Source organism: Schistocerca gregaria, chromosome 2 (genome assembly GCF_023897955.1).
Source record: "Schistocerca gregaria isolate iqSchGreg1 chromosome 2, iqSchGreg1.2, whole genome shotgun sequence".
NCBI classification, from domain to species: Eukaryota; Metazoa; Arthropoda; class Insecta; order Orthoptera; family Acrididae; genus Schistocerca; species Schistocerca gregaria.
This window is the reverse complement of record NC_064921.1, coordinates 354,656,852-354,683,123: the sequence shown is the minus strand read 5'-3', so window position 1 is coordinate 354,683,123 and position 26,272 is coordinate 354,656,852. Positions and strand designations below refer to the sequence as shown.

The 26,272-nt window shown below is 41.1% G+C and overlaps 1 protein-coding gene across 6 annotated transcripts in view; it reads left to right on the top strand.

The window, feature by feature from the left end:
* Positions 1-26,272, top strand: part of LOC126337046 (regulating synaptic membrane exocytosis protein 2) — a 1,181,006-nt gene that overhangs the window by 589,598 nt on the left and 565,136 nt on the right. For all 6 annotated transcript variants that reach the window (XR_007565038.1, XR_007565036.1, XR_007565035.1 and 3 more), the window contains one exon: positions 1,217-1,353. Coding sequence is in view for 2 of the 6 variants with exons in the window: in XM_050001371.1 (XP_049857328.1) it covers positions 1,217-1,353 (137 nt within the window). In the remaining 4 variants the exon portion in view is untranslated. The remainder of the gene's footprint in view (positions 1-1,216; positions 1,354-26,272) is intronic.

The following is a 26,272-nucleotide window of genomic DNA, read 5'->3' as shown; positions in this document are numbered from 1 at the left end:
CTTACCATTATATAATCTATCTGAAATCTGCCAGTATCTCCAGGCTCCTTCCATGTATACAACCTTCTTTTATCATTCTTGAACCAAGTGTTAGCAATGATCAAGTTGTGCTCTGTGCAAAGTTCTACCAGGCGGCTTCCTCTTTCATTTCTTAGCCCCAATCCATATTCACCTACTACGTTTCCTTCTCTCCCTTTTCCTACTACCAAATTCCAGTCACCCATGATTATTAAATTTACATCTCCCTTCACTATATGAATAATTTCTTTTATTTCATCATACATTTCTTCAATTTCTTCATCATCTGCAAAGCTAGTTGGCATATAAGCTTGTACTACTGTAGTTGGTGTGGGCTTCGTGTCTATCTTGGCCACAATAATGCGTTCACTATGCTGTCTGTAGTAGCTTACTCGCATTCCTATTATTTTATTCATTATTAAACCTACTCCTGCATTACCCCTATTTGACTTTGTATTTATAAGTCTGTATTCGCCTGACCAAAAGTCTTGTTCCTCCTGCCATCAAACTTCACTAATTCCCACTATATCTAACTTTAACCTATCCATTTCCCTTTTTAAATTTTCTAACCTACCTGCCCGATTAAGGGATCTGACATTCCACGCTCCGATCCGTAGAACGCCAGTTTTCTTTCTCCTGATAACGACGTCCTCTTGAGTAGTCCCTGCCCGGAGATCCGAATGGGGGACTATTTTACCTCCGAAATATTTTACCCAAGAGGACACCATCATCATTAACCATACAGTAAAGCTGCATGCCCACGGGAAAAATTACGGCTGTACTTTCCCCTTGCTTTCAACCGTTCGCAGTACCAGCACAGCATGGCTGTTTTGGTTAGTGTTACAAGGCCAGATCAGTCAATCTTCCAGAGTGTTGCCCCTGCAACTACTGAAAAGGCTGCTGCTCCTCTTCAGGAACCATGTGTCTGTCTGGCTTCTCATCAGATACCTCTCCGTTGTGGTTGGACCTACGGTACGGCTATCTGTATCACTGAGGCACGCAAGCCTCCCCACCAATGGCAAGGTCCATGGTTCATGGGGGGGATTATCACTTAACAGGAAGTATTTCACCTTTTTTCACTAAACACATTAGTAATAGCAACAATCAATGTTTCTTACATTTATGTGTGGATTTATTAATTCCTTAAGAGACATATATGCTTCTGACAACTATTTTCTATGTACTCCTGATTTTGAAGAATGGGGGTCAGCCAATGATGAGTCAACGATCGCATTCCGCTGCACCGACGGATTCACCAAGTTTGCACTCTCGTAGCAGGTCCAAGAGCCCACGTCGAATTGGTGATCATCGTAGCTTATCTCCTCCAGAAGCAAGGTATGTTTTATCATTGTATAAATAAGTTTGCTTGTAATGAAATACATTCCATCATTAAACAGAGATAGGCAAATTTAGATTTGTATCTTTCTTCTGATAAACCATTTACCTTGTTTTTCATTGATGTGAGTAATATGGGAAACTGCCTTTTGCCACACAATAATTGATAATAGGCATGATCAAAATTGTCAAAAAAAAAATAAATAAATAAATAAAAAAAAAATAGCTTTTTGCACACTTTTTTCCTTTTGAAATTTTGGAATAGCTTTTTCATGATGTTTTTCTTTAGCCCATGTGGAAAAGATGGTCATAGAATGTTGAGTATATGAAGTACTTACATTTTGTATAATCGATTTGAGTCTAAATGGAAAACAAACGAAAGTGTAAGATATGCTATAATACAATAGTTTTAAACAAATCAGAATGCATAGAGGAAATACTGGAACCTGTAAACTGCCTCAGCTTTGGAAGTTGATACATAATAAATAGCAGGAAGCTCATGATATTTTCTTAGTTTATCAGATTAGTAATAGTGTAGTTTTGATGTGCATTTCAGTAAGTTTATTACTGTGCAAGAAGATTACAGAAAGCTGTCAAAGTACTGCAAAAAAGACAATGATGTTATTCGTCTGGCCTCCCAAGAAAATAGTATCCTTATAATTTCCGGAAAACTTGCATTCATGTGTACCATATTTATCCAACAATAAAACAGAATTTCTAAATTAATAACATGCGTTCATCTTTATTCTGGCAGCGAAAGTTAGTATTGTTATTGAGTGTAATTGCTTCATAACCAAGTGGTGTTTGGCAATACATATACTAATTTTTTAAACCTGTAATAAATAAAAAAATATGTACAGACAAACAAATGATTACAATTTCAAAGAAACTGGATGAATTATTCAAGAGAAAAAGCTTCACAAATTGAATAAGTCAATAATGTGTTGGTCTACCTCTGGCCCATATGTAAGCATTTATTTGGCTTGGCATTGACTCATATCCTAAGGAATACGACACCAAATTCTGTCCAGTTGGTGCCTTAGGTTGTCAAAATCCTTAGCTGGGTGGAGAGCCCTGCCCATAATGCTCCAAACATTCTCAATTGTGGAGTGATCTGGTGACCTTGCTGGCTAAGGCAGAGTCTGGCAAGCACAAAGATGAGCAGCAGAAACACTCACTGTGTGCAGGTAGCCATTATCTTGATGAAATGTAAGAACAGGATGGCTTGTCATGAAGGGTAAGAAAATAATGCGTGGAATATCGCCGATGTACTACGGTGCTGTAAAGGTGCCACAGATGACAACTAAAGACAATCTACTATGAAAGAAATGTCACTGCAGATCATCACTCCTGTTTGTCAGACCGTATGGTGAGTTGCAGTCTGGTTGGTATACCACTGCTGTCCGGGGCACCTCCCAACACATTGTCGGCCTAGAATTTCATTGACTTAAGTAGAACGGACCACTTCGAATTGAGTCCCGATCACCAGTGAAGACATATCTGGAAACAACTTGGACAGTTGTGGGATACCAATATGTTGCCCCCCCCCCCCCCCCCCCCCTGTACATCCTGACAACCAGGATTGATGGTCTGGGGTGCCATTTCATTTCATAGCAGAACCCCTTTGGCTGACATCCGTGCCAAACCTACAGCATGGCAGTACATCAATGATATTCTACACCCCATTTTGTTGCCCTTCATGGCAAGGCATTATAAGCTTTTCACAAAGGTAATGCCTGAGTGCACACAGTGAGAGTTTCTACTGTTTGTCTTCATGCTTGCTGAACCCCACCTTGGCAGCAAGGTCACTAGATCTCTTCTTGGTGAGAATTTCTGGAGTATTATGGCCAAGTCCCTCCAACCATCTCTATAGTTTGATGATCTAACATGCCAGTTGGACACAATGTGGCCCAATATCCCTGAGAAGGGTGTACAACACCTCTATCAATCATGGACAAACAAAGTAACTGCTTGCATAAGGACCAAAGGTGGACCAAAATGTTATTGGCTTGCTCAGTTTGTTAAGCTCTTTCTTTTGAATAAATCCCCCAATTTTTCTGAAATTTTTATTGTTGGTTTATCTGTACATGTACATCATATCTACTGATTTCTCCCCCCCCCCCCCCCCCCCCCTCCCCACACACATACACCTTACCAAACAAAAGTGCTGGCAGGTCGATAGACACACAAACATACACACAAAATTAACATTTTTTGTGTTTGTTTGTGTGTCTATTGACCTGCTAGCGCTTTTGTTTGGTAAGTCACATCATCTTTGTTTTTAGATATGTTTTTCCGACGTGGAATGTTTCCCTCTACCTTTCGTCTTTCCCCCTCCTTCCCTCTTTCCTGAAGAAGCAACTGTCGCCTGCGAAAGCTAGAAATTTTGTGTGTGTGTTTGTGTGTTTTATTTATTGTGCCTGTCTACCGGCACTTTCCCCCTTTGGTAAGTCTTGGAATCTTTGTGTGTGTTTGTGTGTTTTGTTCATGTGCCTGTCTGCTGGCGCTTTCCCGCTTGGTAAGACTTGGAATCTTTGTTTTTAATATATTTTTCCCATGTGGAAGTTTCTTTCTATTTTATATATATATATATACAACTGTTCGGCGGGAAGAACATTTGCTTTCACAGGAGTGAATTTTACAGCAAAGTTCAACACTCTATGAGTGGCTTCATGTGACGTTTGATGGGAAATGAATGCATTATGCTTTGTGTAATCACATTAGGAAGCAACATGATGATTATGAATGCCCTGTCTATTTTGTTATGGTATCAGTTGTTATGGCTCATATTGAGAGCATTTAAAGTGCTCTATCAGGAATGTGGGCCATGAAAATGTTCCAGTAATGGTCATATTAGATACTCTGGTTGGTTAGGAATTCCTTGCCTGAATGCCACAGTATTTATGTAAGAAAATCTGATGGGTGGCTAATGACCTGTTATTATACTGATCGTAGGTTGTTACAAGAAAAACACAGGACTGATTGCATTACAGATGGATTGTTGGTATTGGTATATTTTAGAGGATACCTTCCTGGGTGATGATTCCTCTGGAAAACCTGGAATTCTCAGGGAATTACATTTTGCAGGAAAGTCTCAGGGAGTTTAGGGAATTCCATAAAATCATAGGGAATTCTGTATTTTTAATTGAGCATTGAAACTGAATTTATTGGGTTCTATAAATCACAAATTTTAAAAGATGTGCTATCTCAAAGTGTTTTGATAGTATGAATATTATTCCACATCAGTTATCAGTGTTTCAGAACTGCAGTTAGATGACTGCTTATGGCTGGTATGCAGCACAGCTGAGAGGAGAGAAAAGTCATTATTGTGTTATGCTGCCTCCTCCCCACTAAACATTAATTTATTGGATAATTTTCCTCCTCACACCTGGAATTCTAAGGAATTTTTTTTTCCAAATTTGAGTAGCCACCCTGATGTATGCTCTTATGAATAGACTTTAAAATGATTGGCAAGAGTCCATGTCCATATTGATAACATAATACAGTTTGAGTATCAAGAAGAAAGAAATAATTGTAGAATTACAAATGAAAGTGGGGGTAACAGTGACAGTGATCAAGAAGAAGAAAAAGAAGAAGAAGAAGAAGACGCAGAAGGTGATGATACAAAGTGGTGGTATCACAGACTATTAGCTCACATAGGAAAGGAAGAAGCAAAGAGGAAGTAAAACAACAGAAACTGAACTTAAAATTAAAACTGTATGTAAACTGTTTTTCTGTATTTATTTTCTTTTTATTGCCATAATTTGGGCAATCAGTAATTGTTGAATTAGTTGTCAGTAACTAGTGTGAGAGATCTTAACATATTTTGTATCTAATCCATTATGTCCAAGATAAAAGCAGCCCCACACCATGTCATGACTTTCTTACTTTCTGCTCGCTCAATCTTTCTGATCACATGATGGGTATCATCAGTTGTCACAAATTTGGTTGTTCCATTGTGAGATTCTCTGAGCAATTCTGTTAAAGTATGCCATTTTCTGTGAATGAAAGGGTGTGTATAGCTGAAGGTTTCATCGGTACTGTTTCATTTAAGAAGACCAATGAAATTTTATCATGAATAGTTGTAATATTCCTGCAAAACATTGTGTGCAGAAGGTGATAGCATAAGACTGTGTAGTGGTGATGTCTGTAAATCTAATCATAACGATAAGCCTTTAAATTTCACTCTAACATTGGTTGCAGACATTTTGCAGAAAATTAGTGCTATCCTGAACAAACCTGTCAGATGACTTTTGCAACAGACAGGCCGAATGTACACCTTCTCGTTGTGAACTTGGCCCACCATTAAATTTTATGAGTGATGAAGCTTGGGTTTCACATTTTGGGCTAAGTGAGTAGTCAGATTAATTGCTACTTGTACACAAGAAACCATTGCACAGTACATCAAATTCCTTTTTATCTTAGAAACTGGAGTTTGATTTTAACTTTCCAGTAATCAAGCTATCAGTCCAAAGCCTTTTGTAACCACTGTCAATAGAGAAGTTTATCTTCGCATTATTCCCAGTGAAAGGTAGTACTATTTTTTCCACCACTATTGTCTCGTATGCATTAAGTCTTAACAAAAAACAAATGTTTCTGGTTGCCTCACTTACTGGACTTGTCTGCATGTATATTTTATCTTCGGAGATGTTTGAAAGGAAAAGTCTATAAAAGTAGTCCAAATATAAAACCATCTGAGGGAAAAATATTCTGTAGTATTGAAACAATTGGTGTTACTGTTCTTCACTAGTGTGCAGTTTGTTATCTAATGGAAAGTGACACTGCCTCTTTTTGTGGGGTCCTGGGTTAAATTCCCACCTAGGTTGAACTTTTTTTTTTCACTCAGCAACTGAGTGTTCATGTTGTCCTAAGCATTTCATCTCTTCTTCCTCACAGAGCTACGCAAGTTGCCAAAGTGACATCAAATAAAAAGACTTGTACCAGACTGTAGAACAATCATAGATGAGATCCTCCAGCCAATAATGCCATACAACCATTTCATTTTTTATAATGTGAATGTAATATCAGAAGCACAGAAATACTTCCAAGGAAACATCTTCAACTTGACCTCATATTTTAAGGAGAAAGAGGCACTCTCGCAAGCTAACACCCTGCAATGCATCACACATGAAAATTTTGGCCATTTTGCTGAGAAGTATGCAGTTATAATCTTCTCAGAATGCAGCCTTTAAACTTTTGTATGCACCAGACGTGTGTCACTCACTCTACCCCGTGCAGTCCCCTAATGCCTGAGCACAAAGTACAGAACAGTGAAGTGAATTAGAACTTTGAGAACTGCTGTGAGGTGGAACCGGTTTTACTGCTTACTGCCATGTCCACAAACTAAGTCCAAGGTGTTGGCATGGGTATCGGCAATTAAATACTTGTGATTACACACAATACATTTATTCACTGCAATATACTCCAAAAACTACAATAATTACAGTGGGGGCAATCATGTGACTGCGGTGAACGGCTCAACCACTGATCATGCAGGGTATATGCTCCTCAGTAATCAAGTGCACAGTACAGGCTTGTGGCCACAGAAGGCAATGTACGTGTGTCCGAGTGAGCATGCAAATGTTTTGTCTCTTACAGATGCTGTTAAATTCACGAGCACAGGAAACGTAGCAAACGAGTTGCAGCTGTCCAATTTGCGTGCATTGTGCTTGACCTATGTGGACCACAGCTGGCAAGATTGCATAATAATGCAGATGTCTGTTGTGTAATGGTGGCTATCTCGCACTGCTCTCTTTGTGTTCTGTATGCCCATTTGTGCCACATTGTTGGCATGTTTTACCCTAATGGTACTTTTGCCTGGGGACATAATGTGGATGAATGTTGGCCCATTGACTGTCATCTGCAACCGCTGGGCTGCTGTCTGAGGCTGCCACACACATCCTCCTTTGTGGAGCAGAGCTCGCTAGGCAGAAGAGGCAAAAATGTTCCACCTGCGGCCAGCATACATTTGTGCTTCATGCACTTGTGGTGACAACGTGAGCACATTGGCAGCCGTACATGATGGCATAGTGTGGCTGCAGATCTAGTGTGCAGAGGTCACCTCGGAGAACACTGATACACAAACAAACTTTAGATAACTGCTACGAAGTATAAGAAATGAAGTGTTGGTGAAGACACATTGTTTGTAACACTAAATTCATATGCAAAGAACAAGATCTCATTGATGATGATGGGGGAGGGGGGGGGGGGACGTTTGAGGGGATGCACAGTTCATAAAAGACAGTTTTTTTTTGTTTGACAATCTCGGTGCATGACGTGGCTCTCGATAAGGTCCTGGCGCTCACAGCAGCAGAGACTATGGAATGTTTAACTTGCATGAACATGGTGTTGTTAGAACTTGAACAAGGCTTCTGGGGGAACATACCTTGCAGCATGGGAGGCAGTGTCTGGACCTCAATGGGGATGTGACATGGTAACTGGCATGGTAGTCGATTTAGTCTCAATGCCTGACCTGGCGGAGGTGCAGTGACATGACAGTGATTCCAAGGGCTGTGACAGGTGCTCAGCTGGTGAGACAGGTAGCAGTATCTGGAGCTTGGCTGGAGATTTGTTATTAGCTGGTGAAGTGTCCCTTTGAAGACAGGGCCTCAATGGCAGGTGGCAGGTGGTGTGCACGCTGGCTGCTATGGGCAATTTGACGTCATTATGATGCAGCATGGGTGTTTGATTCAAACATGTGACTGGCACATGTTACATAGTCCACTGGCCACTGTGGTGGGGCTGGATGGTGCAGCTGTGTTGGTCTTGGTCCAGGTTGGCTGTCTGTGTAGGGTGAGGTGGGGGTAGGCTGCAGTGCACATACCTGCTCAGTGACAGCTGGCGGCAATTGTGAGTCACCAGCAACTGCTGTGGTGGGTGTTGCTTGCCTGCAGAGCATCATCTGTTACCAAATCTTCAACCAGGTCAAAGAAGTGTGCAGTGGTGAGCTCTGTAAAGACGTACACTGCCGCAAGGTCAAAGAAGTGTTTTTATTTATTTATTTATTTATTTATTTATTGCTCCATGGGACCAAATTAAGGAGAAGTCTCCATGGTCATGGAACGAGTCAATACATGAAATTACAACACGATTGTAGAAACAGATAAATTAAAATATATGAAACATATTCAGGTGACAAGTTGTAAGTTTAAACAAAGAAAATCAACAATGTAACACTGGAATTTGCTTAATTTTTTAGCTTTTCCAGGAGCTCCTCGACAGAATCAGAAGAATTACCCCAAAAGATAATACTATACAACACAAGCGTATGAAGATATGCGGAGTACACTACTTTTCGTGTTGAACTGTCACTTATTTCAGATACTGTTCTAATGGTAAATAAAGCAGCATTTAGTTTCTGAACAAGATCCTGAACATGGGCTTTCCACAACAGCTTACTATCTATCCGCACACCTAACTTGAACTGTTCCGTCTCGCTTATAATATGCCCATTCTGTCTGATCAAAATATCAGTTGTTGTTTAATTGTGAGTTAGAAACTGTAAAAACCGAGTCTTACTGTGATATAGCATCAAGTTATTTTCCACAAGCCACGAACTTATTTCTTGAACTACATTACTTGATACTGTTTCAATATTACACACAAGATCCTTCACTATCAAGCAGGTGTCATCAGCAAACCAGAAATATTTTTGAATCACCTGTAATACTAGAAGGCATATCATTTATATAAATAAGAAACAGCAGTGGCCCCAGCACCAACTCTTGGGGAATGCCCCACTTAACAGTGCCACATTGGGACTGAACATCACTACCACTCTCAATATTGCGGAGAATTACCTTCTGCTTTCTGTTCTTCAAGTAAGAGGTGAACCAACTCTAAGCTTCTCCCCTTACTCCATAATGGTCCAACTTCTGCAGCAATATTTTGTGCTCAACACAGTCAAAAGCCTTTGTTACATCAAAGAAAACACCTAGCGTTCGCAACCTTTTATTTAATCCATGCAAAACCTCACAGATAAAAGATAATATAGTATTTCCAGTTGTTAAACCATTCCTAAAACTAAACTGTGCATTCGACAGCAAATTATGTGAATTTAAATGCTCCAGTAACCTTGTTTATACAACCTTCTCAATAACTTTAGCAAACACCGATAGCATAGAAATAGATCAAAAATTGTCAACATTATTCCTGTCTCCAGTGGCTTCACTACCGAGTACTTTAATTGGTCAGGAAACTGACCACTCCTAAAGGAAAAGTTACTGATATGGCTAAGTACAGGGCTAACATACATAGAACAATACTTCAGTATTCAGCTAGATACCCCGTCATGTCCATGAGAGTTCTTGGTCTTTAGTGATTTAATTATTAACTCAATGTCCCTCTTGTCAGTATCATGGAGGAGCATTTCGGGTAACAGTCTTGGAACATTTTTTTCTAAGAGCACTTTATGATTCCCTGTTGGGACTAGGTTTCTATTTCGTTCACCTGCTGTAGTCAGAAAGTGATTATTAAATACTGTACATATATTCGACTTATCAGTAACACGGACATTCCCACTACGCACTGATTCTATATCCTCGACCTGTCTCTGCAGACCAGCCACTTCCTTTACGACTGGCCATATGGTTTTAATTTTATCCTGAGACTTAGCTATTCTATCTGCATACCACATACTTTTTGCCTTCCTAATAACATTTTTAAGCACCTTACAATACTGATTGTAATGGGCTGCTACATTTAGATTTTGATTGTTTCTAACGTTTTGATATAATTGCGACTCTGTTCTACAAGATACTCTTATCCCACTAGTCAGCCACCCAGGCTGCCTGTTTGTCCTAGTACCCTGTTTTGAACGTTCTAATGGAAAGCAACTTTCAAAGAGCACGAGAAAATTCTTGAGAAAAGCTAAGCCATGTCTCCGCAATATCATCTCTTTCAGGAGTGCTAGTTCTGCAAGGTTCGCAGGAGAGCTTCTGTAAAGTTTGGAAGGTAGGAGACGGATACTGGCAGAAGTAAAGCTGCAAGTACCAGGCCTGAGTCGTGCTTCAGTACCTCAGATGGTAGAGCACTTGCCCGCGAAAGGCAAAGGTCCCGAGTTCGAGTCTCGGTCGGGCACACAGTTTTAATCTGCCAGGAAGTTTCATATCAGCGCACACTCCGCTGCAGAGTGAAAATCTCATTCTGGATTATATTTATCGTCTACTTTATCAGCACTATAAACATCTTGCCAGTCTTGTTCCTTCATAAGGTTTGCAAAGGTCTCTACAACAAGTGGATCAGCTTTTCTGAACAGTTGATAACTATATTTAACATGTGTCGCAGCACAAAAATCTTTTAGAGTTAACATTTGTGCATCATGATCTGAAAGGCCATTCACCGTTTTGCTAACAGAATGCCCTTCCAGTAATGAGGAATGAACAAAAATGTTGTCTATGGTTGTTCTACTGTTCCTTTGCACTCTCATTGGAAAGAATATGGTTTGCATAAGGTTATATGAATTAAGGAGGTCTACCAGCATCCTTTTCCTTGCACATCACTAATACAATTAATATTGAAGTTACCACATATAACTAACTTTTTTATTTCCTATAAAGTGAACCAAGAACCTCCTCTAGCTTTAGCAAAAATGTTGTGAAATCGGAGTCTGGGTATCTATAATTAACAACAGTTAGAAGTTTAGCTCCACTAAATTTAGCTACACCTGCACAACATTGAAACACCTTTTCAGTGCAGTACTTTGAAACATCAATTGACTCAAATGGGATGCCGTTTTTCACATACATGGCTACTCCTCCACACCACAAAGAGATCCTAGTAAAGGAAGCCTCTGAATTATCTCCTTATTTAAGAAGTGTTCAGATATACCAATAATTTCAGAGTTAACATCTATAAGCAGTTCACTAACTTTATCTCTAATCCCTTCTATATTTTGATGAAATATACTGATTCCCTCATTACTCGGATACCTAAGCTTTGTCAAAAGCAGTTCCTTTGTTAGAGAGACGTACCTTAAGCAGGAATACCTATCAGCTGATTTCAATCTAAAAAAGGTGCAGCTCTAATACCCACTACTTCAGGAATTTTCCCGTGAGTGATCACACCACCCCTTCCTATGCTGTCACCTATAAGCTTTGCCAACCTTCCCTTCCCATACCTGTTGAGGTGCACGCCATGTCTAGTGAAACCCGTCCAGCTGATAGACTCCACCGACACCACTGAAATATGACCCATGCTTTCCGTCATAAGTGCACCCCCAAGTCTCATGTTATTACGCCTGACTGCTGTATTAATATGAGGCCGATCGCTATCGTGACACTGAAACAGTTCCACAAAATGCACATTCGTGTTGCCAGTCTGAGTGGCTATCTTTTCCAGGTCACCATCTATGTCATACTCCCCATCCCTATCAATACTATTACCAGCCCCACCCACAATCACTACCTAATCCTCTTTAGTAAAATCCCTACATAGCCCCCCTATGTTAACAGTCACCTGGGCCAATCCTGCATTAGGCTTCACAATGCTAGTGACCTGGTACTCACTCCCAACACTTCCTGCAACTGCTGGCCTACACCTCTGCCATGAGAACTACCTAACAGCAGTACCTTTTTCTTTCTCTTCGACTTTGCAACTGTCCTAGCCACCGTAACTGCTGAGGTCTGCTGCATATTTCTTACATCTACAGCTACTAGAGATTCCTCTCGACTAGACTCTGACAGTTGGTCATATCTGTTGCAAACTAATAGTAAAACTGTCTGAAAATCTCCTTCTCCTAGCAGATCTCTTGCCAACAGCCAGTTCCCGTTCCCCAACCCCCTTCTCCCTCCTCATCCTATCTAGCTCCTCCTGTGCGTTTTTCAACTGCACCTGAAGGCCACAGATCTTACGCTCCTGCTCCTCTATCAACCTGCAGTTCCAGGAGAGGATCTCACCAGAATGCCCACTGGCTTCCCCACTGCATTCCCTCCAGTGAAAATACTTCAAACAAGTCTCACACCACAATCCACTACTCACGATCCTATGGGAAAGTCCACACTTCTTACTCATGGTAAAATTTACAGTTATTGAAACAAGAAAACTGCTTTATCTAAGTTCCGCTATGACAATAAGAAGATTTTAAAAAACTGACTACAATAATCACACACTTACTCTACAAGGGAAGTAACTACTATTATTAACAGTATTAATCAACAACAAATGAGAATATAACAAAAGATTAACACAGAAAGAAAATCAAATGTCTAATGACACAGTAATGAAACTGAAAACAGTTCCCAAAAAGTTCTTCTGAAATTATTTCAACAGAAAACACCAAGAACACCGGTTGAAGACTACTAAAGTACCTAAATAAACCACTATACACAAACAATTAATTAGTACTTAGCTTTCAATGCGCTGCTACAGCTGCAACTGGTCAGCGCAGAATGTAAACACAGGTAAGAGGTTATGTTTCTCGATACAAAACACTCACAAATATCAGGTCACAACACAAGAAAGGCAGAGGTGAATGAAGAAACCACTAAAAGTCACTTATATAGTAAATATTATCACAAAATCCGTTAAACTATGTATCTGAAACCTGAAAATATATAAAAACTTAGAGAGCGATCTCACACGCCGTCACTTGCTTATGATGTCACCCCAAAGATCCTCACTTAATAAACTCAAAAAGTGTGCAGTGGTAGTCTCTATCAAGAAATACACCAGTTTGACCTTGTCAGTCGGACTTTAGCCAGCCTACCATTGTACTTGATGTCTAACATCTTTCCACTGTGGATCATCACATGATGTGGTTCAGAGTAGAATGGGCAAAGTGGTGGCTGTGCTGCGTCTGGACAAAGGACCACACAAGTAGAGTGCTGTAGGCCTGTGTGGACAAAAGATTTGCCAGTGCCATAGCACATCAGTGGGTGCAGGCAGAGACTGGCTGTGAGGCTGCACAGGTGTTCTGCTAATGATGGGGCTGAGGTGTCGTGTGGCAGTGAGAGTGAATTCTCTGGGGATGGCGAGGGACTGACCGTAGACAAGGTCTGCAGGTGAGATGTCGGTCACTTCCTTCGGTGTTATGCACAGGCTGAGGAATACAAGCAGTAGTGCTTCCATCCAAGCAGTATCCAATGAAGACACTCAACCCTGCTGTTAGGCACTGGGTGGTAACTTGTCATGCAGTGTAGCTGCTTGCCAAGCAGTCAGGTGATGTGTTTGACTAGCGCAATGTTGAACTGGCAACCATGTTGTCCATAGTTATGTGACCGAGGCAGCTGAAGCACGCCACCCAGGCAGTAGCGACCATCTTGGAGGGATGTTTGCAAAGGGTGTTGCCTCTGGCCATAGGGTGAAGTGGTCCTCCGTTCTAAGGAGGTAGTGATTGCCTTGAGATGGAGGACGCATCCCTATAATGTCCACATGGACATGTGTGAAGCAGTGCATCATGTCAGGGGAGGCACCGGTGGTCACGTGGGTATGCCTCCTGGCTTTGGCACACTGGCATGCCGTACAAGTGCATGCCCACTGTTGAAAGTCGTTTTGGAGTCAGGGTCAGACGAAATGTGGTGCCATGAGCAACACAATGGTGTTTGCACCAGGATGTGATAACCCATGGACAGGGTCAAACATGCTGCATTGCAATTTTGTTGTAGAAATGGGCAACGTGTGCCTGTCATAGTATCACACCAAATCTTCCAAGAAGAGCCAGGGATGGACACCTGTTCTAGATGTAGGCTGCTGTAGGAATAGTGTTTTGGAATCTGTCCAGTTCTCCGTCACCCTCCTGTTCTTATGTGAGGTCTTCAAAGTTCACTAGGGGTAGGATGACTGAACAATTGTAGGACAAGCAGTTGGAAATGGCGTTGTCCATCTCAGAAATGTGTTTGATGTCTGTTGAGAAATAGTACATGTACTCCAATTGCTGTAGTTGGCACAGTGAACAGTTGGTGTTGTTGGTCCGGAAAGTGTGTGTTACAGGTTTATGGTCCATGAAGATAATTAAGGGGCTTCTACCAACAAACGGAAGTGTTTCACTACCTGGTACACGGTAAGCTGTTTGTGGCCATATGTGCTCCAAGGGCAGTGTACTCCTTACTTCCGCTAGAAGATTGTGGCTGCCAGCTACGTTCAGCGGGTTGCTGAAGTGCTGCACTGATAGCTAACCCCGCATCGTGTATTGGATGAGCGAGCAGCACCGCTTCATATAGGCACCATTTAGATGCAGTAAAGCTTTGCTCCAACTCATGAGTCCAGGTAACAGGAGCCCTTTCTTTCACCATGGGGCCGTGTTGCACTTCAGTCAGGGGTTCAAGACCCACAGCAGCATTACACAGGTGGCACTGGTAGAAGTTGACCATTTTGAGATAATGACGTAAGCCTTTGCGGGTTTCTGGGTGTGGCATGTGCAGGATCACCTGCACTTTGTCCGGCAGAGTTGTGGATCCAGTAGGGGTGATTAGATGACTGAGAAACTTAAACTCATGGACCCCAAATACTCATTTCAGTGGACTGATCACTATGCCAGGCTTGCTGATGTGCCAGAAAATGGTTGTTACATGGCTGTGATGGAGTTTGTGCCTCTTTGAGAACACAAAGACGTCGTCCAGGTACACGAAGCAGTATGTTATCCATCGCAAGAGACCATCCAGGAAATGCTGCTAAGTCTGGGCAGCTTACTCTCCAAGAGCCCAAAAGAAGTGGTAACCACTGTTTTTTATATGTCCTTAGGTCCTCGGTGCTCTGCATGTATGCCTTCATACAGTTGATTTTACTAAAGACAGTTGCATCTGCCAAGGAATTGCTAAAATTCAGCAGATGTTGCACCAGATATCTGTCTGGCACTGTCCTTGAATTTAGCCCACAAAAATCCCCAGATTAGTGCCACGATTTTGTCCTTTTTGGGTACCAAATCCAAGGCAGAAGACCACAGGCTGCTCAGTGGTTGGACGACGCCTCGTCGTGACATTGGCTTGAACTCAGCCTTGGCAACCGCAAGCCTATTGGATGTGAGGTGACATAGGCAGCATTAGATGGAGGACCGGGGGGTGATGATGATATGGTGGAGCGTGTTGAATGCTTGATGTCCTGTTGCACCCTAGATGGGCAAGTTAGCTCCAGAAATTTGTTTATAATATCTGTGAATTTTCTGGAGTATGCCACAGATTTACAGTGATGAAGGCGGCCTGCTATTTCTGTCCCATTAACTTTAGACTCGTAGTGTCAACAAACTGGATGTTTGTGATATCCACAAGCAACTGGTAGTGTGCGAGGAAATCTGTACTCAGGATCAACTCGTTACATTGGCCATGGTAAACCTCCATGTAATTGTGTGGCACAGTCCTAGATCCATAGTCCAATGATGAGTGCTAAGCTGTTAGCTTTGTGGATTGAACAAAACACATGCTCCCCACTGTGGTGTATGCAAAGTGAACAGTCGCCACTCATTTGCTACATTGCTTGCACCCACAAATTGAACAGCATCTGTGAGACAAGAGAACATTTGCACACTTGGCTGGACGTGCTTACGTTGTCTTCTGCACCCACAAGTCTGTTCTGTGTGCTTGATCATTGAGGAGTGTATACCCTCCAGTATCAGTGGTCGAGCTGTTCACTGCCACCACTTGATCGCTCACATTTTATTTATTATAACTTCTCGGTGTATATTGCTGTGAATAAATGTGTTGTGTGTAACTATGTGTATTTCATTGCCTACAGCTTGGACTTAGTGTGTGGGCTTGGCAGTAAGCTGCCCCACATAGAACAGATTTGAAAGCAGCAAAGAACCACATGTTTTTGCCTACAGATGAGTACATCGGAGTCATCAGTGAAGCTTACAATGTGTTGGTCTTTGCCACTTTCAAACCTGTTGTAGTGTGGGCTGGCTTACTGCCACATCCACCCACTAAGTCCAAGGTGTAGGCTAAGTGACAGCAATTAAATACATGTGGTTACGCACAAAACATTTCTTCACAGCAATATACATTGAAAAGTTATGATAATTACAATGGTAATGTCCACATTTCTGCAGTGAATGGCTCAGTGACACTCCTCAGTGATCAGGCGTACAGTACAGACTTGCAGCCGCAGAAGACAATGGATGCATGTCCAACTGAGCATGCTTATGTTCTCTCGTGTGGCAGATGCCATTTAATTCATGGGTGCAAGAAACGTGGCTGTCCAATTTGTGTATGCGATGGTGAGGTTGTGCTCAACCCAGGTGAATCGTGCTTTCTGAGATTTCAGAATGATACAGACATCCATCATGTAACAGCAGCTAGCTCACACTCTCTCTTTATGTCCTACACACCCGTCGGTGCTGCATCATTGCCATGCTTTGACCTAATGGTACTTTTGCCCAGGGATATGCACAGATGAATGTCAGCCCATTCACTGTGTCATCTGCAATTCCTGTGCTACTCTCCAAGGCTGCCATAACTGTTTTCATATTTTTAACATGCTTTGTACATTATGTTAAAGTGTATGGTTTCTAACCTATAGCTGGATAGATGTCTTTGCTCGAAATATTTTTAATGAATGAAACAAATCAGTGTGTCATTAAAGAAACAGCATAGTGCTATTTAATTATCAACATTACTGTTGTGCATTATTTTCTTTGGATTTTAAAATTAGCACTGTTGAAGTAAAGTACCCTTGCAGAAACTACACTATGGTTCAATGTGATTGGCATGATTAAATTGTAAATCAAAAGACAGTAACTTAATTTTCAGTAACTTAATTTCACAATAATTCTTTAACCACTTAAGGCTATTGATTGGAATTTTGAGATGTATGTATAGCTGCAGAATATATATGAAAATACTTTTAAAATAATATTGAATGTATATGTAAGTGAGATTGACATATTTTTTACTTACATTACTTATTATAAGGCACATTCAAAGGAAAACAGGTCACTAGTGAAAAGTAACGGTAATGATTTTATTACTTCAAAAATGTAGTTATACTCACTACATATGCTCAAAAATAGTCATCAAAACAGTAGGCACATTTATCCCACTCCAACACTAGCCAGTCAATTTCATCCTTGAAGAAGCTAATAGGCCGCTGTCGGATCCAGGCCTGGACCCATCACACGCTTTGTCGTCCGTTGCAAATCGATGTTCGTGAACAGCTTGTTTTAGAGTTCCAAACACATGGAAGTCACTCGGTGAAAGGTCGGGACTGTACAGAGGATGTTCCAGCATTTCCCACCGAAACTGCTGCAATATCATCTTCACCACATTGGCTGCGTGTGGGCGGGCATTATCATGCAGGAGGATAATGCCATTGGACAATGTGCCTCAAAGTTTTGACTTGATAGCTCATCTAAGGTTCTGTAAAGTGGTTTGATAACGCTGGGCATTACGGTTGTGCCCCTTGACAAGCAGTGGGCCCTTGTGGTCAAAAACGGAGGACATCATGACCTTACCACAACTGGTGTGCACGGCCTTTGATTTCTTTGGAGGTGATGAAGTTGCATGTTTCCCCTGCTTGCTCTGACACTTGCTTTCTGGTTCGAAATGGTGACACCATGTTTTGTCACCTGTGACAATACATGACAGAAATCTGTATTCCTCCTCATGATAATGTTGCAGATCATTCAAAGGCAGCGTCATTCGAGTATTGTGTGTTCGGCGGTCAGTTGGTGGGGAACCCACTGTGCACAGATTTTTTGAAAGTTCAAATGTTGATGCATTATGTTGTGGGCAGTGCCCACGCTAATACCCAGTAACTGATGGATCTCATCCACAGTTATTCTGCGGTTGTCCAAGACCAAAGCATTCCCTTCTGCAACCATTTCCAGTGTGATGCCATGATGAGCCTGTCCAGGATTAGCATCGTCTTCCAGTGACTCACGGCCCTCAAGGAATCGTTTGTGCCATTCCCCAACACTTGAACGACTCAGACTGTACTCACCATACAAAACCTTCATCTGTCAATACATTTCAGGGCGTCCAAATCCCTCTGCCACCAAAAATCAAATCACTCCTCAGTGTTCCTGCTTACTCGCCTGCATGCTCAATAGTGGACGATAACTAGTGTGACCACCTTCTCTTCGACCTGAAACCACACTGGCGCTATGCAACATCAAACAATGCGCACACGTCAGTGTCTCTACCAATAGATGGCACCATCATACCTGCAGTTACTTGGTGCCACCTTATGTGTAAGACAATGGTAGACACACAGACCAGGTTTCTTTTGAATGAACCTCATAGTTTTCACATAGAATAATGCGTTCTCAAACAAGATTTAGAAACGCATTGGCCAAATGTGTCTACCAGCCATCTCTCCCTATCCCTTGCCTTCAACATTTTGCAAATAAGAGGGCTGTAGTTGCAGTGAGGCAGAGCAAGTGTCAAGCAACTGGTTCACGTGTAAGTTTAAAAGCTGTACTTTCAAGAGGCCATGACTGCATGCAGTTAGAACGATGACCCAAATTTTCATGCAGGATCAATTGCTATGGCTGATACCTTGCAAGTGTGCTTTTTTCTCCTTACCATATGTGGCCAAGGAGGGATACCTAAACTCGAATTGAGGAGTGCTGGAAGGAGGTGCTGAAACAAAACACTTATCAGCAATATTACCAATGACTCACCTTCGAGATCTCAGTTGTATCAGATGTCTCCAAGCATCCAGGGTGTCACACAATGGACTGTGTTTTTCCCCTTGTTGTTTGGGAGACCAGAACAGCCTTCAACAGTCTAACAATAAAAAGTGTTCCAGGAGTTTTGATGGTCCATTGGTAAGTTTTAAGATCTAATGTACTGGAAGAGCAAGGGAGGGAAACCTCTTGAGCAGAAACTAAAAACCAAGAGGAAGCCAATATTGTGTGAAAATATATTTATTGTTTTGAAAAGAAAAAGTGAGACAATTTGTAAGCTATACCTGTTCTTCGTTCTTAAGAGCTATGTATCCTTTATTCTTAAGAGACTATAGACTTTTGCTAGGTTATTTAAATGAGTAAATAGGATTCAGAATTCAGTCTTTTTCTTTATGGTGACATTTTCAGCAAATCAGTAATGTCAATTCCCAAAAATAAAAGAATAAAAATAGCATCTTGGATTCTGGTACTGGGATACCAATATTGGGAACATAACTTTCTGGTTCATTGAGCTTGTTGGTGGTAGTTGTTGTTAGCTGTTCACTGGAAAAGAAAAGACTCAAGAGCAGAATATAACAAAATGTATAAGTTTTATTAGTCAAGAAGAGTCAGTCACATTAATTTATACTGACATATGTTAATAAAGGAATTACACTGACATTTGTAGGTGCAAGCACAGCAATGGAGGGCCTCTACCAGGTCTTAAATACAGGGTGTCCAGAAAAGGACTTCCTGATTTCAAAATTAAATATTCTGAAAACAAAGATCGATAGAGGAATGCAGTAAACGGTATGTTTATTGCGAAAGCTGTAAGAAGTTTATAAAGCAGTTTGAAATAATAGTTACAAAAGCTGCTAACAGATGGCACTGTAATCACCATACGTAATGCCTAGTATAAATAGGCAGTCATGAGTGTTAGTTACCTTTGTGATTGGATGTAGTGAGTTGATGTTAGTCAAGAATGCCTTTAAGGTGACAAGGATGCCATTCCAACATCTCACTGGATTTGAACAAGATTGTGTAACAGGGCTACAAGAAGCTGGATGTTCCTCCTGCAATATTACAGAAAGACTTGACAGGAATGTAGCCATGTTACTTGACTGCTGGCAGTGGTGGTCATGTTAATGTTTGATTGCAAGAAGACTGGCCTCTGGACCATCATGTTTGGTGTATGGATCTGGTGTATCATACTGGATCTGCAGCAGCAGTTGGCACCACAGTGACACAATGAACTGTTACAAATTGCTTACTCCAAGCACATCTCTGAGCCAGATGCCCTGTAGCATACATTCCACTGACTCCAAACCACCTCCATTAGCGTCCTGTGACAAGTGAGAGCTCATTGGAGGGCAGGTTGGAGGTCTATTGCTTTTTCTGATGAAAGCTAGTTCTGCCTTGGTGCCAGTGATGGCCATGTGTTGGTTAGAAGACTAATTGAGGGCCTGCAGCCAACCTGTCTGTGTGCTAGGCACACTGGACCTACACCTGGAGTTATGGTCTGGGGTGCAATTTTGTATGAAGGAAGGAGCACTCTCATGGTTATCCCATGCACCCTGACAGCAAATGTGTGCATCAGTTTGGTGATTTGACCTTTTGTGCTGCCATTCATTCCCTGTAATGACTGTAAAAGTGCACTAAGTATGGAACTCCATCCTACAAAATGCCATTCAGCACCTGTACAACACAATGTATACATGTTCGCATGCTTGCATTCAATGTTCTTATAGTTACACTTGTTATTAATGTACCAGTATTTCACATTTGTGATGGCTTATCTTATGCCTAAGTTAACCTGTGATCTTGCAAAGTTAATCACATTTAACATAATTTTTTTTTTTTTTTTTTTTTTTGCAGAGTGTTGACCAGTGTTGGTAGCTTGACTGCCATCTTCAGATCACATGTGATATTATAAATTCACTAGCAGTGTAGAACACCATTGCATCATCTGTAACATTCTTATTTTAAATCTTCACGTGAAATCCGTTATATTTATCTGAAGGTTTAAAATAACAATGTTATGGACAATGCAACAATTTTGTACAGTGCTAGTACATTTATAATACTGCATGTGATATGAAGGTAATTAAGCTATAGAAAATGGTCGTCACTTTGTAAAAAACTTTTAATGTTAAATTTGATTGAGACAATAAACAGAAAAATTTTGAAAATTTTAAAAAATTTCATAGAAAGTCTATAAAGTTTTTATAATTTTAACATTTGATTATCTGCTTACGATCATTTTGTCCTATTCTGACAATGTCAGATATACCCAGATCACATATTTATTAACACAAACCATGAAAGATATAGGTGTATATTGCGCTTTGGAGAGGCTCTAAACTGGTTTGAATCAAATGACCTCCCACCCTCTCTTCCCTCACAAGCCCCCTCCCCCTCTGGATGTCAACAAAACACATCTTATATGATTCCACAGAGCACAAAAATACAAGATTATATGGCTATAAAATTTAAAGATGAAGAAATAGCAAGAGTAGATTCTTCCCAACTACAGGTACTAAATATTGATATCAGGCCCACCAGCACAGTACATTTATTAGAATTATATAGAAGACCGAACTCAGTAGCATTTTCTATTTGTCTGATTGCAGACATGTACAAAATTAGGCTACAAAAGTGGTGTAATTTGGTTATTTCTCTTCAGTTATGAAGTACAGCATAAAATTCTGAAGTAATTGACTCAGACTAATAAAGCTTTTACTTTTCAAATTAGGGTCCTCGGAATCGTGAAAATATCCCATTGCAGACACTTCTGCAAAATTTATTAAAGCAGTTAAGAACGTTTACAATGCTATGACAGTGTGTTTTTCTCACTTGCGTCATTGATTGTAATAAAATAATACATTACACACATAAAATAGTGCCTATCATGAGTATGATTATGAATTAAACAGGATTTATCTAGACAGATAAAAAATCCCCAGCATGGCCCATAAAGAAATGCTTTAACAGCTCGTGTCAAACCTGTTAGTGATGGTTTGTCCTAGTTCAAAAAACTTGTAATATATTCTCTTTTTTATAAAAGTCCTACTCAGCACATGATTTTTTTGGTATCACATAGTACTTTATTAGCTATAAGGTATCACTACTGATCTATATACTGAAAATTGAAAACTATGACTACTGTTTCCATAATACAGGGTGTTCAGCAAAGGAGTCCCTGATCTCAAGGTTAAATATTTTGAAAACTAAGATCAATAGAAAAATGCAATTAACAGCTGGCTCCTTGTGAAAGCTGTAAGAATGTAATACAGAAGTTTCAAAAAAGTTAAAAAATCTGTTGACAGATGGTGCTGTAATCACAATACATAGTGCACATAAATAGTGTGCCATAGTCCAGAGTAATCAGTCCACCATAATAAGAAAGGGGGTTAGTACGCCACAGGAAGATGTTGAAATTGTGTATTCCATAGAACAACGTGTTTTTCTGGTACTGCGATAACAGAGGTTAGAACACAGTTTTACAGCAACAAGTCATAGTTTTCGAATATGATTTAATTCTCCAAAAGGTCCCAGTGAAAAAGCTGTTGACAAGCTCTTCAGCAAATTACAATGTCCAGGCAGCATGGCTGATGATCTAGTGGGGAATATAGGCCCCAGCAAACTGTAGTTACTCTTGAAAATGGTGCCATGATTTCTGCAATTATTCAGCAACATGCAAGGAAATCCACCAAAAGAATTGCAGCAGAGACTGGTCTAAAGTGCTCTAGCATACAGGAAATACTGAGACATAGCCTACACACGTTTCCATTCAAAATCCAAAGCCAATAGGCCATATCTGCTTGAGCCGTGCAACCGAGGGCTGAGTTTGGGAACCAGAATCTCACAATGATAGATAATGAAGGATTTAATGTTGGCTGCACCTGGTTCATGGATGAAGAACATTTTCACCTGAATGGAGTTGTGAGTAAATAATACTGGCAAGTATGGGGTTCTGAAAATCCACATTTGTGTGAAGCGAAACCACATTCTTCTACCAAAGCTACCATTTGAGTTGTGGTATGCAGCAGAGGCACTATTAGTCCTTTTTTCACGCAAGAAGTGATCACAAATGAACATTATCTTGCAACCTTGACGCTGGTTGTCACCACGCAGTTAGCATTGGATCAACCAGGCACTGAGTGGCTCATGCAAAATGGGGCCAGACAACATTGCACCAAACTGGTGTTTCACATTCTTGATGGATACTTCAGGAATAGAGTTATTGCATTGGCTTATTGCAAATTTACAGGTGCAGGGATGGATTGGCATCCACATTCACCCTTATCTGACTCCTTGTGACTACTTTTTGTGGGGCATATTGAAAGACACTGTCCACCAAAAACATCTCACCATGCTATACAAGCTTGAATTAATGATCTGTGTGGCATCTGAATTTTTTTCTATTGAGATATTGCAGGATGTATGGCAAATTTCATAGTTCGTTTGCACCATGTATTGGTTGGGGAGAGAGATATATGCATCAATTATTGGGAAGTCACACCAAAAATTGTCTTCCTAGAAATGCATGCAGTTATGGATGCGTACGTGTTAAGATCCTTGTGGCAATTCTGAAACTTTACTTGAATGTTAGTTCCTATAGTTTTTCGGTTTGTGGCTTGGTATTTACCTTTACTCCCCAAGGATGTACAATATTGCTGGTGTGGCTGCAGTGGCTATTCTTTCTTTGAGTTGATTTCCTCTCTGATGAGCTGAATGTTAAAATGTAAGTCCTTGTCACATCATGAGAAGGAAATTAAAACATAGCTCAGTAGTAGAATGAAATGCTTGCAAGCCCCACATATTAGAACTTTTACTTAATACAGTACTGAGACATGGCTTATTGCAAATTTACTGGTGCAGGGATGGATTGGCATCCACATTCACCCTTATCTGGCTCCTTGTGACTACTTTTTTGTGGGGCATATTGAAAGACACTGTCCATCGAAAACATCTCACCACGCTATACAATGCTTAGAAGACCGACAGATAGACATTGTGGTCAGTGAAAAAAGACAAATTAATTACATAAAATAATTGCTATTTCTTTTTTTCAATTTTCTGTCAGCATAGATATAATCATACATCTCTACAATATCTACCGCATGGAGACAGAGCAAATATTTATTTATATGTGGGTCATTGAAAGAACCTACATAACCATCTCCGTACTGTGAGTGGTGAACATTTTGAAGAGATAGTGATGTAATTGCAAAGACTGCTTGCAGCGGGTGAGTTTAATTATGTACACCAACACTGTATGAACTCCACGGTATGCAGTACCATCTGTTTCTTGAACCATTTTGAAACATCTGTGTAACTTCTGTATACAACTCTTACAGATTTCAGAATAAACTTACCTTTTGTTGAACTCATCTATTCATATTAGTTTCCAAGATATTTAATTTTGAAATCTGTGAATCCTTTGCTCAACACCCTGTATATTAATATTTGTACATATTGCGATGTAATTAACTGTTTATCATCACTGCAGTGTCCTGTGGGTGTTAAGGTTATAATTTACTGCCATTTTTACCATGATGTAGAATGCCTATAATATTAACGAAAAATTGTAAAGTTTGTTAACATATTACTTGATTAATACCACATTTTTCATTTAATTGTCCCCAGGGAACTTCATCTAGAAGTTCGCAGGTGGCATCCGTGGGGCCCCAAACTGAGTCTGACATTGCTTCCACTTACTTGTGTCAGACCCCTCCTGTTTTCTTTCCTGTCGGCCTCCCTTGGCCAACTCTTGTTTTTCGACCCCCAATGGTATTAGGTTTCAAGGCCTGAGGGTGCCTTTCAGTTTCCTATCTCTCTCACCCCAGTTCTGCGGAGTTTGTTGCAAGACCCTAGGCCAAGGTTGTGGGTGAAGTCCCCAACGGCAGCTGTGGCAGGGGAGGAGATCTCTGGTACGGTGCTTATGCTTGGCGGATGGAGCAACGGATCCGGAGTACCGTAGGCAACAGTAGGGTTCAACCTGAACAAGTCGGCAACTCCTGCAACCCACTCAACTCCACCCGTAGTGACTCGTCATTCCTGTGGAAACAGTTGTTTGGGTCAAGAGAAAGCTATGAACGCTGGGAAAATTCGTGGCTTTTAAATACAACCCAGGCGATGCAGTGCCTGTAGAGAGGACACTCCGCCTGCACCTGCAAAGGTGCAGATAACAACACGGGGAGTCGCAGTTACCGGTTTTAAGCCTTGCGCTGAGGGACGTGAGTGCGGGCGCCAGGGGTGACTCTCGTTGGTGGGATAGCCCATTGCAACTAACTGGCTGGTTACTGCCTGCCTCAAGCTGGGCAGCCCCCAGCCAGTAAGGTACCAGCCCGTCCCCCACCTTGCATTTCTATGGATGTATGGAGCAGCAAGCACCCCGCAGCGCTTGATACAAGGTGGGTTACTGAGGCACCTGGAAAAAACAACAATAAAGTAACTCATATGAGCAAAACCTACTATTCAATAACATGATTTGCTACCTGGAGTGTCAGAACTATGTTACCCAGATATGACACTCCTACAGATGCTGCCCCTATAGTCAGAAAAACAGCCATAATTGACAGAGAACCCTGCATCTTCGCATTGATGTGGCTGCATTACAGGAAACTCATCTCTCTGGAGAAGGCAGCCTGCATGAAGATAATTACACCTTTTTCTGGAAAGGGAGAGAAATTGGAGAAAGACGTGAACACGGAGTTGGCTTTGCAGTGCGTAACAGTCTTCACAGCTGCTGCGAACAACCAAAATCTATGTCTGAACAATTAACAACTTTGCGATTAAAGAAAACATCAGGCCCCATCACATTAATCTCTGCATATCCTCCCACTATGAAAATGCCACCTGAAGTCAAAGACAAGTTCTATGAAGGCCTGCAGAAATGCCTGTAAAATGTTCTGGATCAGATAAACTCATGTTACTGGGAGACTTTAATGCCAGGGTTGGGAATAAATGAAACAACTGGACTGACTGCATTGGCCCATACGGCATTGGAAATATGAATGAGAACGGTCAGTGACTGTTGGAACTTTGTACCTCTCTTTCTCTCTGCATCACTAACACTTACAAGTGCCCCACTTGTGACAGGATACTTTCCGGGACTGGATCAGACTCTGAATGTGGCTCTCCAGCAGGGATACGACTTCCTCAAATCCTGCCCTGAAATGAGATCCATCCTTCATGAAATCCTCCCCACTCCACCAAGAGTGTCTTTCCGCCATCCACCTAACCTTCGTAACCTCTTGGTTCATCCCTATGAAATCCCCAAACCACCTTCCCTACCCTCTGGCTCCCACCCTTGTAACCGCCCCCTGTGTAAAACCTGTCCCATGCACCCTCCCACCACCACCTACTCCAGTCCTGTAACCC